General features: G+C 39.4%; 1 protein-coding gene across 6 annotated transcripts in view; it reads left to right on the plus strand.

The window, feature by feature from the left end:
* PCDH15 (protocadherin related 15) overlaps positions 1 to 15,142 on the plus strand; it is a 1,134,710-nt gene that overhangs the window by 817,178 nt on the left and 302,390 nt on the right. For all 6 annotated transcript variants that reach the window (XM_067465706.1, XM_067465711.1, XM_067465710.1 and 3 more), the window contains 2 exons: positions 3,365 to 3,477; positions 12,716 to 12,922. In XM_067465706.1, the coding sequence (XP_067321807.1) occupies positions 3,365 to 3,477; positions 12,716 to 12,922 (320 nt within the window). The remainder of the gene's footprint in view (positions 1 to 3,364; positions 3,478 to 12,715; positions 12,923 to 15,142) is intronic.

A 15,142-nucleotide genomic window follows, 5' to 3' on the forward strand; every position in this document is an offset into this window, starting at 1 on the left:
CTAGATTTAAGTCGTTGACGTGCTGGCTGATACCCTAACAGGGGATGAGCTGGGGATGTCTCTGCTTGGTCCTTTCACTATTGGCTGCTACTTCCCGGCGGATGTCAGGTGGTGCAACACCGGCTAAGCAGTGTAATTTCTCCAGTGGTGTAGGGCGCAGACACCCTGTGATAATGCGGCATGTCTCATTAAGAGCCACATCCACTGTTTTAGTGTGGTGAGATGTGTTCCACACTGGGCATGCATACTCAGCAGCAGAGTAGCACAACACAAGGGCAGATGTCTTCACTGTATCTGGTTGTGATCGCCAGGTTGTGCCAGTCAGCTTTAATATAATATTGTTTCTAGCACCCACTTTTTGCTTGATGTTCAGGCAGTGCTTCTTGTAGGTAAGAGCACGGTCCAGAGTGACTCCCAGGTATTTTGGTGCGCTGCAATGCTCCAGTGGGATTCCTTCCCAGGTGATCTTCAGAGCTCGGGATGCTTCTCTGTTCTTGAGATGAAAGGCACATGTCTGTGTTTTAGATGGGTTAGGGATCAGCTGGTTTTCCCTGTAATAGGCAGTAAGAGCACCTAGAGCTTCGGAAAGCTTCTATTCTACCATCTCAAAGCTCCCTGCTTGAGCAATAATGGCATGATCATCAGCATGCTGGTCGTTTCTGTGGCAAGAGAATCAGCCGTCTACGAAGGCCCAGGGGACGCCCGGATGTCTTGCAATCCTGCGAGGAGACTTCTCTCATGTCCCCCATGGATTTTGTGGTAGCTATTAGACTTGAGCCCAAATCAGTTTGAACCAAAATTATTTGTAATATTCAATGGTCCATTTAATATATTCTCTGAAAACAGTCCAGGTAGAAGGGTACTGAAAAGCTCGGCAAAACGGATTGAGAGAGACAGATTTTATTGGTTACTGCAAAGGAGGCAGGGGTCTAGCTGGGCTCCTGGAAAAGATGGGATTATTACAGACCAGTGTCTTTTTCTCCCTCTCTGGCAGCAGCAGCATCCTTCCATTGTTTTTTTTTTGGAAATTTTTCTTAGGGTCCTTCTTCAGAGAGAGCCCTGCTGGTAACTTGCTTTTCCAATAGAACTTGCATAGGGTGGGCATTGAAAAGTTCCTCTTGGGAGTTTAGTTTTTTTTCCTCTCTCTGTTTCTCAGCCAATAAAAGTCTGGTTGTGTCCATGCTCTGGCTGAGAATTGACACAACTGGTGTCTACAATTCCCAGAACCCTCTCTTGCAGTTTATTTTTTAAAAATGTTATGGTTAAAACTTAAAATAATTCTTAAAAATTAGTAGATCAATGAATTGTTTTGAAACTTGACAGGCCTGTAGTTATAAATGGGGTCTAAAACTGACATAGGTTTCATGCAAATAGGCCTTAAAATGACTTAGAATTGAGCCTTTAAAATTTTCCATTGTAGCCAAGGGGCTGAATCTTTGTCGAATGAAAATGGCAACATCTTCTTTAATTGATTCTTGTAGTGGAAGGAGACATCCATGCTGTGTACATGGGTAATCGCAATGCACATCAGGGGGTATAACTGTGAAAACTGGTAAATGCTGCTGCATTGGACAGAATGGTCTGTGGAGCTGAAAAGTATAGCTTGTAACGAAATAGTCCTCAAAATACATTTCCTGCCGGAAAGAAATGAGATTGTGTGAAGGTTTTGGTCTGGTTTCATTTTTACTTGTTACGTTTGAAATAGGTGTCATCTATATATGGAGAAAAAAACAGTGCTTTTCTATACATCACGTGTACAATTTTCCAGATACTGGAAATATCATGCACATTTTAATGTATCCAACTTGACTGTAGTTACTGAGATATTTCTGGAACATTGAATGCTTTCAGCACAAGGGCGCTGTAGCTCAGTAGTATGGTTTGTATGGTCAGTCTCCTTTGACTTTATGTTTGTGTGCTTATTTAGCAACTTTTCTAGTGACTAGTTTCACCGTAGAGATTATAATAACCAGTTAAAATGCTAAGATAGTCACATGTATAACACATTATATAAAATTGTAGAAAATGTTATACTTTAGTGTTCTCTTGCAAAAACAAAACTGTGCTGTCGCACGCTGGGCCTGTGCAAAAAACTATAGACAGGACATAAATTCTGTGTGCCCAATGGGACGCCGGGGCTGCCTCAGATTAAAGGCCCTTGGATTTCCTTAAAACAGAGTCTTTAGATTGCTTAAAGGTTCAACAAAGTTCTTTATTATTGAAAACAAACAGGCACTTTAAGGCTTTCTTAACAGTCTATTGGCTCTCTCAATCCTGTCCACAGGGAACAGGCACTATCTTCATAAACTGTATTTTAGCTAATAGGGAAATCCTTAACTTCTAATCTGGGTAGTCTGTCTTTGCCTCTGTTGGCGTGGAGCCCCTGCATCCGGTACCAACTGCTTCTGGCTTCCGTGAGTGACCCTTACCAAGCAGAGCTTTGTAGACATCCAGGGAAAAAGGAGTTCAGGTTTAGGTGATGGCTGACTGAAGTCCCTCAGCAAAGGAGCTGTAAGACTGTATGATCCTCGGCTAAGCTACGGGACCTTTCTCCCCGGCCAAGCTGTAGAAGACAAAGCTTTCTACAGGAGCTCTTGGTATTATGTCCTGCATGGAAAGCTTCTCTGTGTGGACTGACCCAAACTGGCTCCTATTCCCTCCAAAACCCAAAAAGGAGGCGGGACCAGGGAACCTAACTATAATTGACAGGTGGCTTGCCCTATGATTGCAGCCAAAAGAAGCCACCTATCTGCAGAGTCCCTGAAATTTAGGACTACAACAAACATTCAATGCAAAGCAAACAAAACTGGAGCTCCTGGTACAGTTGTACCTGCACAAAAACACAACACAACAACAACCCCAGATAAGGCTGAAAAGATGGCTCTCTGAAACCCTGGATAATTATTATGAATTAATTTTAACCAGCTGTCCCAACCCAGCACTCTTTAGGTATGTTAAGCTACAACCATGTTGTCATTTGCCATGCTGAGAAAGGATGATAGGAATTGTAAATTCAACTGAATTGGAGAAAGCCAGGGAGGAGAAGGTTAGTGCGATCAATGGTCTGACTTTGTATGACACGGTACAAGTTTACCCTAATATTTCCACTTGTCTCTTATGGACAGAGAAACACTCATGAGAAATCTCACACTTATTGAAATGATCACTATACAGAAATAAAGAAACTTTACTTGTATGCAGATATATGAGGTATACATACTAATTAATTGTTGGGATTTTTAAAAACCAGTAAAATACTTGAATGTATTAGCAAATGTCATGAAAACATTTTAAATGAAATTTATGAGTCATACTGATTCTTCATCTCAATTATATGTTCAAACCTCACTCTCTTTTTTTGCAGGGGCTCCTGAGGATTATTCGCAGTATTTCAGTATGAATGTTACGACTGCGGTACTCTGCCTTCTAAAGCCAATAAACAGAGATTTGCACCAGAAATTTGATTTGGTTATTAAGGTAATTTCAACTGAATTCTCATTTCCATGCATTTATACATTGCTAAGTAATAAAATCCATGGGGGATGTAAGGATTCTTTTCTTGAACTGTCAGTTTATAAACAAATTTCCATATCGGAGAAAGACAATCCTTAAAAAACAGTGACTCATACTGTATGATTAATTTAATGACATGTTGTACAACAACTGGTATATTTCCCTTTGATGATTGCTATGACAATAGTATTGAATTGACAGCATGGTGGAGAGATGTACTGCTTGGTACTTAAGAAGCACAAAGCCAGTGATACTTTTTAGGACGCAGAGTGTATTTAAACTCGACATTTATAGCAGTCTAAAAACCCTTTAAATGCAGAATTATATGACATATTATAGAATCTTGGGAGTATGCATTTATACTCCTCAGATAGAGAACTCTGCCGTGGTAGTTCGACACAAGAATATTTTAAGAAATTGCTCATTTTACTTACTTAAAATTGATAAAGGTTATATTTATTTATTTATTTAGAATATTTTTATCCTGCCCTTCTCAACCCCCTAAGGGGTGGCTCAGGGTGCCTTCCAGGCGGCAACAATTTGATGCCTCCATGTAAACATAATAAAATACAGAACAGAAGCAATAATTATATATAGTTAAAAACATTAAGTCAATACAATTTAAATCTACTAAAATATACCAGTCTGGTGGCCATTATATAGCTGAATTCTGTAGTTGGAGACTCATCAAGCTTGCCCATAGTACATTACCATAGCAATTGTCATCATTGTCTATATCGTAGTCCGCATAGTTACCCAAAGGCCTGGTCCCACATCCATATCTTTAACTTCTTTCTAAAGGTGAGGAGGGATGAAGACAGTTTAATTTCCCCGGGAAGTGAATTCCACAAGTGGGGGTCCACCACCGAGAAGGCCCGGTCCCTCATCCCCTCCAAGTGTGTTTGTGACAGAGGCAGGGCTGAAAGTAGGGCCTCCCCAGAAGATCTTGAGCTCCTAGGTGGGACGTAGAAGGAGATACGTACGGACAGGTACACTGGTTAGGAACTGTATAGGGTTTTATAGGTCAAGACCAGCACTTTGAATTTTGCTCGGAATTGGATCGGCAGCCAAAGGACCTGACATAATCTTAGTTAGCAGTCTAATAAGGATTATCATCATCATCTAATATAAAATAATATAAAACCTTATTTTTAACCTGCCCTCTCCAATGAAGGGGCTCAGAGCAGCTTCCAAAAACAAAGATAACAAACATTCAGTACTGTGTGCTATGACAAAGATAACAATAAGACAAAAACAAGCAAAAAGTTAAAAACAAACAGTTAAAATAAACCAGATAAATTAGCTTAGGCTACAACATGTGGTCAACCAACCTCATAAATCACACAACAGGCTGATAAAATCTGTATAGAAAAATATAGTTATATAGATATACAGATAAAACATGGTTCTCCAATAATGTACAGTAATATAGTCAGTGTCAGCATCGTCAATCAAGATAAAAGGCATAGGAAGATAATCATCTTCCTCATAAAAAAACCAATGTGCAAAAGAATGTTTTAATTGTTTCTTGAAGAAAGGAGTGATGGGGCTGTTCTCAGTTCCATAGGGAGGGAGTTCCAGAGGGAGAAAGCGATCACGGAGAAGGCTCCTGCTTTCGTTCCCACCAACCATGCTTGAGAGACAGGGTGGGACTGAGCACAGGGCCTCCTCTGCTGACTGCAATGCCCGTGTTGTTTTATATGTGCAGATGTGGTTAGCTAAATAGCCTGGACCCCAACCGTTTAGGGCTTTGTAGGTAATGACCAGCACTTATATTGAGCTCGGGTGCAGACCAGCTGCTAGTGGAGCTCCTGTAACATGCGAGTTGTTCGCTCCCTGTATGGCACTCCAGTTAGCAACCTGGCTGTCAATCTCTGAACTAATTGAAGCTTCTGAACTATCTTCAAAGACCACCCCATGCAGAGAGCATTGTAGGAATCCGAACGGAATTTGACTAAGACATGGACTACCATAGCCATGGATTACGTACAATTAGGATTTTGAATAGAAATGTCATTAAACATTATATCTCCCATGCATTTTAAAGGAATGCCAACTAGTGATTGTGTTAATTCCAGAAAATGTCTTTATTATATGATTAATTTCCATCCCTTAGGTTCTAGAGTTCTTGTGTATAGTTTGAACATTTAAAATACACCTGGTTTGTACTTTACACTGGCCAAAACCTGTAAGTTTTTAACTGAAGCACATTGATGCTAGGGTAACCAAGCACAATAATGCTACACCAATTTAAGAAATCAATTACTGTTGTACGTGGTCATAATATAGTGCTTTAATAACCGGCTGTATTATTAATGGAAATTTTTACAGGCATTATTAGATTTGAATTACTTGGTTGGTGTGCAGCTGAGTGGATAATAAGCAAGAGTATCAATCTGTAAGACTAATAATATGCCACATGCTTGAATAGTATCATTTAACACACCAGTGTTGAAATATCCATTAAATTGGCTAGATGTGGCAAATTGGCTTATTTGGGCTTCTGTTTTCCAGCATGTTACTACAAAATATCTGTATTTAAGTCAGAATGTATATCTATCTATTCAGAAAGCCAGCTTAGACCAATCTGTCTAGGATGTTTTCTCTGCTAGTTCAATTGTACTGCTGAATGATGCCTCCATTCATATCCATCTTAAGCTGTCTGCACTGAGAAGAAAATTCTTTATTTTTTCCATTTTCATCAGTGGTGCAGTGAGTGCAGTCCACACTGAGGAAACCATCACAGAAGGTGATAGCAAGATGATTCCTCACCTTTTGATGATGAGGGAACCATCTGCTGTAATGAGAAATGTGTTTGCTTGGCTTCTGTTAAGCCAAGTCGGTCCCTGCTAAGCAGGCCCGTAGCCAGGATTTTGATTCGGGGGGGGGGGGGGGGCTGTTTGAGCCACAGAGTTGTGCCTTTGTTTGTAGTCTATCTGAGCGATTTTCTTGCAACAGCTGAGGATATGAGCCATGGTTTCATCAGCTTCCTTGCACAGTCTGCATTTTGGGTCATCAGCTGATTTTTCAATCCGGCCTTTAATGGCATTGGTTCTGATGGCTTGCTCCTGAGCTGGAAAAATCAGGCCTTCTGTCTCCTTCTTCAGTGTTCCATTTGTGAGCCATAACCAGGTCTTCTCCTTATCAACTTTTCCTTCAATTTTGTTTATTATTATTATTATTATTATTATTATTATTATTATTATTATTATTATCCCATGCCACCTAATCAGTTGTGTGTGGCATGACTTCATGCACTGGGTGTTGCATAACCTAGTGACACCACATATTTCCATAGCTAATTGTTCCCTTTAAACTACACTTTGGGATAATTATTGGATTAAGCACCCCTCTCCTGTTTATGAATCTTAACTTCTAATTTTTCCTCTTCTTAAATAAGTCTGAAAAATACCTATGAAATGCAATTAAAATCTGACTACTATCTGCAATCAGTTTGTCATTGTTGTATAATTGCAATACCAACTCCTTTTCTATCTCCTTTTTCATCTATATACCAGCCACTTTCCACTTTGTGGATTCAATTTTTGAAGTTTTAAATATTTTATTGATGTGTTTATTTATAGACCATGTTTTACAGAAATTGTTCATTAAAGCATGTAACGTATAATAGACTATTAACATTTTGCTCAAAGTAAGGTGCCTTTATTCAGCTGAGTTTTATATATATAGTGTTAAGAATTATATTTCAATAATAATTAATATATATTTATAATTTTTTGAACTGATGTGTTCAAAATTTGTGTCGGTTGCTTTTTTTTTAGAAAAATCTGATTATCATTTGTTTATTATTTGTTTTATTATATTTTATTTTTTTATTAAACCTACACCTGTTGATAAACTCTACAAGCTAGCTGGTATTGCCCCCCCCCCCCCCCAATGTGCAACAGGAAGTTGCTGCTAAATGTGAGAGAAATAAGGTTGAACACTGTGAAAGCCACCCACTACATGCCTACCAGCCTCCTCCCAGTAGACTCAAATCAAGGAAAAGCTTTATGAGAACTATCACTCCTCTTGGCTTCCCTCCAGCAACAGCAAGGGTATCCCTCTGGGCAGCTAGACCAGGAAATCCCAACTGGATCCCCCCCCCCCCCGAGGGTCTTCATCCAGGGGCACACCAAGAATGGCCAACATCGAAGTCCCTGAACAGACTCAGAAGTGGAGTGGGTAGATCAAAAGACAACCTGGCAAAATGGCACTACCTAAAAGAATCCCACACCTTATGTGACTGTGGAGCAGAACAGACAACTCTGCATCTGTATGCTTGTCTACTATGCCCTGCCTCATGTGCAGAGGAAGAATTGTTGGAGGCTACAGACAATGTCATTGCTGTTGCCCATTTTTGGTCAAAAGATATTTAGCCACCTGCGCTCCTTCTATTTTTTATCAGTTTTATACTAATCTATGCAATGCTTTTGATACGAAATAAATAAATAAATAAATTCTTATATTTTTATTTTATTTTTAAACCAGTATCTTTTAGCTGCCCTTTGTTTCAGTGTGATGAGAAAACAAAATGTAAATCAGAGAGAGAGAGATGGCAGACTGGATAGATTTGGTGTAATAGCTTATTAGTGACAGCAGGACTGGGAGACACATTATAGTTTAGGTACAAAAGCTTTGACTATATGCCATCAAGTTGGTAGAATGGTATAATCACTCTTGCTTCTTATCCTTGCTTCTTTTTTCTTCTCTGCTAGCATTGCTTAAATGCCTCTCCTCTTAAAAAAGTAGAATAGTTTACAAAGATAAGTCAACAGACTCTCCCTCTAGGCTGACTTCATAAACCTTTGTACAGATGGGCAAAAACAGTTAGTGGAGGATAGTTAATGTCTTGTAGTTACTACATTGTAAAACATAGAAATCTCCATTACAACTCTCATTCTTTATGTATGAAGGAGAGTTGTGTTGGAAGAAAGGGAAAATGACAGTGTATTCATTTCAGCTATATTCCTATAGCGATCGTATTCTTGTTAAGAGAGTCGGAACTTAGGAATGGTGACCCGTAATTAATTGCACACTGACATAATGAAGATTTATTGCAGCTGAGTGATGATCAAGTTACATTGATACTGATGGCTTGAAGCTCAGACTAGTGAGGAGTAGTCTATTGGAGGAGGCCACATGCATGGTATGGATGATATCAAGGAAGAATCACTAGACTGGAGACAACTCCTTGCCTTACATTGTCTCTATTCTCTATGTTGTGAGGCTGCTCACTGATCAGACTGATCAAACTGGCCTTCTGCAATTATGAGGTCAAAGTAAGTACAGTTCCTGCCACAAGGAGCTTACGAACTAAATTTGTCAGAGAAAGGGGAATTACACAAGGCATGTGTGATCTTTTCTTACTGCAGTATGTCAGATTCCTGCCTCATAACAGGAGTAAGTCACAGAAAAGACTGCCTGAACTTGCTGTAAAATTCCTTTGTAAAGGTTCCCATTCTGCAGGATAGTATTGATCCCTAGCAACTCCACCAGGGTTTGCCAAACTAGGGGATGGAGAGCAGGCATAAAGGCTCATGCCTCAAAAGCAATGAAGCATACATCTCAAGAAATGAGACTCCCTTCTGTGGTTTTCCATGGGACGGTTGGAAGAGGTTAGTCTGCCATCCTTTCACCTCAATTAATTCAGCCCCCCCCCCCCCCAAGTTGCTGGTTACTGTGCTTGGAAAAGTGTCCCTCGCAACATTTCCAAACTTCCCCAATCAGTCCTCACAAGCAGTAACTGAAGTGCCAGGGGGATTCTGGGAATTTGCATTCAACAAATACATTGTTGAACTCGGGCTGTGGCGCAGCTAGATGGAAGTCAGCTGCATTAAGATCACTACTGACCGAAAGGTCATGAGTTCAAAGTCAGCCCAGGTCAGAGTGAGCTTCCGACCAATTTTGTGTAGCTTGCTGTCAACCTTTGCAGCCCAAAAGACAGTTGCTGTCGCACCTCAGGGTAAAATCACCTTGCTTAAGACACTAAAGAAAACACCAGCAGTAGTCTTTCTGGTTTATTAAAATAAAAGATAAAAGTTCAAAAGGCAAAAGTATATTTCAAAAGATCAATCCAAGGTAACATAGGCAAACAAGATCCATGAAGACACAGGCAAGGCAAAGTCCCATGAGAACATGACAAAGTCCTGAAACATGAACATGAAAGCTGCAAGATAAATCCAAAGTCCCTTGGATTAAGCGGGAAGTTGCTCTGACACTGAGGCATGTTCAAACAGCCTATTTAATACTCTTTGGACAACATGAAGGTATTTCTATGGCCCTGAGCCTCCCTCTCTCGCCTGCTAGCGATCCTGACACTCCTTTGGACCTTAAATTCCAACCGATCAGCTCTATCTAAGCCTCCAGCTCCATCAAGGTCAAGTTCCTCATTAGTGCTTTTTCCCTCATTATCAGGCTGAGAACTATCTGGCTGAGAACCGTCCTCCCTTCCTGAATCCACCTGAGTCTCAGTAGTTTCACTTTCCCCAGCGTCATCCCTTGCTGTGGGAAACAACTGAACCCCTGTTCCTGGACTTCTTTGTCTAACACAGGGACATCATAACTTTGCACCTGACTATGCATCTGAAACCCATCATCCCTATCAGAATCATTGACACTATCACTCTGAGATTCCAGCTGAGTCACAACAGTTGCATCTGTCAAGTAGGAAATTTAGGTACCGCTTATGCGGGGAGGCAAATTTAACTAATTTACGAGACTATAAAAATCTCCAGCAAGCATGCAAAGAATGTGGAAGTACTTCATCAGTGTCACAAATGGTCAGTGAAGGGACAGCTCCCCTGGTGGCCAGAATACCCTCAAGAAAAGCTGGATGTTAAATTACCTCTGTGTCTGTCTATATATGTTGTGTGTTTATGGCATTGAATATTTGCCATGTATATGTACATTGTAATCCGCCCTGAGTCCCCTGCAATGTGAGAAGGATGAAATACTGTAATAAATAAATAAATAAATAAATGTCTAAGCTTTGGCAAGTACCTGGGAAACCACTGAAGGTCTTTGCTGGATAAGGTGGCCTTTTATTTTAATATTTCCTGAGGTTCTACTCTTTCCATTTCCTGCTCACCAAAGTTTACTCCCACATTCTCCCCCAGTGAGCTTTGAATGAAAAAAAAACATCATTTATGAAGGAGCTTTTGCAATTCTGCCTCTTCATTTGCTATTGGAGCACCGACTGGCACAATGGGTTAAACCCTTGTGACGACATGCCTGAAGACCGACAAGTCATAGGTTCAAATCCGGGGAGAGAGTGGATGAGCTTCCTGTATCAGCTCCAGCTCCCCATGCAGGGACATGAGAGAAGCCTCCCACAAGGATGGTAAAATATCAAAAAATAATCTGGGCATCCTCTGGGAAGTTGCTTCTGACTTGAAAAAAATTGCTATAGTTTTTGCAGTTTCTTTATATATCACATGACTTCTCATTTTCAGTGTAGTCATTTCTTTCCAGTTATGATTCAGAACAAGAAACTGCATGTGTGCATATATCCTTCCTTTGTGACAATTCAGCACTGTAACTTAGATCAGTAGTTCTCAACCGGTGGGTCCCCAGGTGTTTTGGCCTACAACTCTCAGAAATCCCAGCCAGTTTACCAGCTGTTAAAAGTTGATAGCCAAAACATTTGGGGACCCACAGGTTGAGAACCACTGAATTAGATGTTTAAGAAGTGTCATAGAATCACAGATTCATAGAGTTGGGAGAGACCACAAGGGGCTATCCAGTTCAACCACTTGACAAGCAGGAAAATACATGCTTTGACTGTATATTCCTGCTTGGCAGGAATAAAGGTGCTCTTTATTGGGTATGGTTTTCATTTTACCATTTTGATTGGCCTTTTCTGGGTAGATTTCTGTTTGTCAATATCCTTCTTGAATTGCAGTATCCAGAATTCGACACAGCATTCCAGGTAAAATGGTACAAGGAGAGGGAGGGGTTTTTTTTATCATGCTTGTATTTATGGTGTACAGAAAATAATTCTTTAAAAACACCTATGTTATGCATTTGACCAGTTTCATTTCATCAATGTGATAGTTTCATTTCACTGTTATTTGTTTCATTGGGGGTTTTTTTGTCAGCTAAATGAATTCTATTAGCTGAAGTATGGGCGTAATCAATATATTCACATGTACCCTAAGTATTTTTCTCAGGCCACATCTACACTGTCATATAATCCAGTTTGAAATGTAATGCAGATTGAACCACTTTGAACTGGATTATATGAGGCTACACTGCCATATAATCCAGTTCAATGCAGTAAATCTGCATTCTGAAATAGGATAGCAGTGTAGATGGGGCCTTTCTGAAAGTGAATCTTTAAAATCTATTTACCAATCTTCCGTAGGAGATTAATATCTTTTCTGCAACTAATCCCAATTATCGTGAGTCTCAGTGAGGACCCAAAGTGGCCAACCATTCTCTTGAAATACAATCCACTGCGAAAAATATAATATTTCTCTGTTACTATTAATGGGACTATTCGTTTGGGGGTTAAAGCAGTCACTGATCGTAGTCACTGAAATACACTGTTTTCCCTACCGATTTAGTTCCAGCTTTGTTTTCTATTTTATTTTATTTGGTCACATTAGATTGTTGATAATGTATTGGGTTCTGACATTTATACAAAGTAATTAGTTGATGAGAAGAAAATGAAAGGAGCCTTTGAAATTAGGGTGAAGCACAAATGAGATGATAAAATACAATTTTAACATAGCACATGTCAATATTCTTACAATTCATGATGACCCCTGAGATCTTTGTTGGAGGGCACATAGATGGTTCTACAGCTAAATGAATGCCACTGGTCAACATCTAACACTTTTCAGTGGCAACACTCATCCTTTGGAATACTCTCGCCCATGTAATTCAAGTCAGAAGATGGGCGAAGTTTTAAATCTTATTTATTGAAGCAGACTTACTTTCACTGGGAATAATCATACCTGTAGTTCTGTTTATATATCCTTACTTATGCATTTATGATGTTTTTCGGGGGGGAAGCTGTCATTTTAAAATTGCTTTTAAATTGCCTTGTATGGTTTTATATTTTATGATATATATACCTCAAACTATATCTGTTTAGAGATTTTATTGTCTTAAGTGGCATTTGAACAACAAAAAAATACAAATAAACAAATTGGAAAGTGGCAGCGGAAACTATAACAGTTTGTGTTTTGCTTTTCAGGCAGAACAGGATAATGGGCATCCTCTTCCGGCATTTGCCAATCTGCATATTGAAGTTCTAGATGAAAACAACCAGAAACCTTATTTCACAGAATCAACGTATGAGGGGTTTATTTTAGAATCCTCCCCTGTTGGTACAACTATCTCATACAGCCAGAATCTGACTTCTCCACTGCAAATCGTGGCATTGGATAATGATGTGGAAGAGGTTTGTATTGATTTCTAGTCTTTGATATGTGCTCTGTGAAATGCTCTGTTTGACCAATGGTCATATGTAATTTCACTGCTGTAATCATCACCTTTCACTCATTCACATTGCAGAATTATAGCACTATAGTCCACCTTAAGACTATAGCCAAGACTATAAGAGTCATGGCTGTACCCTATGGCATCTTGGAATTGGTGAGTCGTTAGTTTTGAGAATTTTCTAGGGTGTTGCTATGGCAGTTAAAAAGGGATCGCAGTGCTATCATTGTGTGATACAAATAGTAGGTATGGTTAGGTCCAGTTGGAATCTTCATTATTTGGAATAAAGTCGGGAAAAATTCCTTTTTGAAGCAATTTTGAAGTTTTTAAGAAACCCGGAAGTCCCTTTGCCTTTCTGAAGCTTTTTCATCATTTTTTTTACGATTCATGAAGTGAGTCGGAAATTATTCAGCTTTTCACCCCGCTTCTGGTCCCTGGCCTTGGCTCAAGCCAGAGAAGCAAGTTATAAACCAGAGAAGCATGAATTTGCTCCTCTTCTGTCTCAAGCCAGAGAAGCAAGCCAGTTTTAAAGCCAGAGAAGCAAGTTATAAATGGGAGGAGCATGAATTTGCTCCGCTTCTGACTCTATCAAGAGAAGCAAGCCAGTTTTAAAGCCAGAGAAGGAAGTTATAAATGGGAGGAGCATGAATTTACTCCCCTTCTGTCTAAAGCCAGAGAAGCAAGCCAATTTTAAAGCCAAAGAAGAGAGTTATAAATGGAGACGCGTGAATTTGCTCCCCTTCTGTCTCAAGCCGAAAAAGCCAGCCAGTTTTAAAGCCAGAGAAGCAAGTTATAAACCGGAAAAGCATGAATTTGCTCCGCTTCTGTCTCAAGCCAGAGAAGCAAGCCAGTTTTAAAGCCAGAGAAGCTAGTTATAAACCAGAGAAGCATGAATTTGCAAATTTCCTCTGCTTGCTTTTCCCTGCTTCTGGAGTAAAACAACTACTTTCAAAGTAAAGACCACCCAATGAAACAGGAAATAACACTTTCAAACCATTAAGGATTCATAAGTCTCTGAAGTTTCAAAAAGTTTTGAACTTTTTTTCTGTGAAAATCAGAACTGACTTTAGAATCAAACCACCGGCACCCCCTACATCCGAAACAAGTTTTGAACCATTTTTTTAAATCAAACAAACCTAGTAAATAGGTCCACAGTGTCACTACTGGATATGTTATTTAAAAAAACCAATGAAGTAAACATGGATTTCAGAATATTCTGGCACATTTTTGAGTATCTTGATCTCTTACTGCACTCCTTTAATACAAATGCTGTTTTCAGATAATCACGGCATTCTAGGATCCATTGTAGAGCAATGCAGTATTTTCTCTAATGGCTTTTGCAACTGAAGTGTTTTGAGTTCAGAATAGAATGGAAGTAATGAAAATGTGTAGTGGCTGTGAAACAGGCCTATTTTTTTAGCTCAGGTTGCTGGACGAATTCAGGCATTTATAAAGGACAGAATATTAACAGCAAGATAAATTGAGAGATGTGTCTGTCATAGCATATAGTCCAAATATTTTTTTCTCTCTCTGAGTAGATGGAAATGAAATAACTTGTGGAAAGGGAAGATGTCGATCATGTCCCTGTTCTTTATTATAAAGTCATAGGAGATGTTATGCGGTAGATGAACTCCAGGTGTTTCCAAATGGGAAAAAAATATCAAAGTCACAGGTTTGGTGTCTGTGCAAACCAATTTTGCTTTTGAGATCCATACTGATGTTCTCCACATTCTGATGTATTTCCTGAGAGCACTCCAAGACTTTTTATTCCTGTTCCCCAAGTTGGTTTAAATTCTGCTTGCATGTGTGTTATTGCTGTTTTGAAAGGAGTAAAGGTGACCCCTGCCAGGTAAATCCAGCTCTTTTTTTCCAGGATACAGAATCAACAGAGATCAAGTGAGAGAAAGAAGAATATTAGCACTAAAAGATAGTGAACTTAATGCTTAACTAGAGTGACAATTATAATGCACTTATGCACTTTGACTATAATTCTTAAATGATGGTCATTATTAAGGATCTGTGGAAATTGTGAAAATCAGTTCCTGAAATGTTTAATTAGACTGACTATGACAAATGATCAGGGAGAGGGGAAAGGGGAAGGAATTGAAGGACAGACAAAGGGAAAGAAACAAACAATATTCCAATAAAAAGAATGGATGCAAACTCATGAATATGTAGATCC

This window comes from Anolis sagrei, chromosome 3 (assembly GCF_037176765.1).
Source record: "Anolis sagrei isolate rAnoSag1 chromosome 3, rAnoSag1.mat, whole genome shotgun sequence".
Lineage (NCBI taxonomy): Eukaryota > Metazoa > Chordata > Lepidosauria > Squamata > Dactyloidae > Anolis > Anolis sagrei.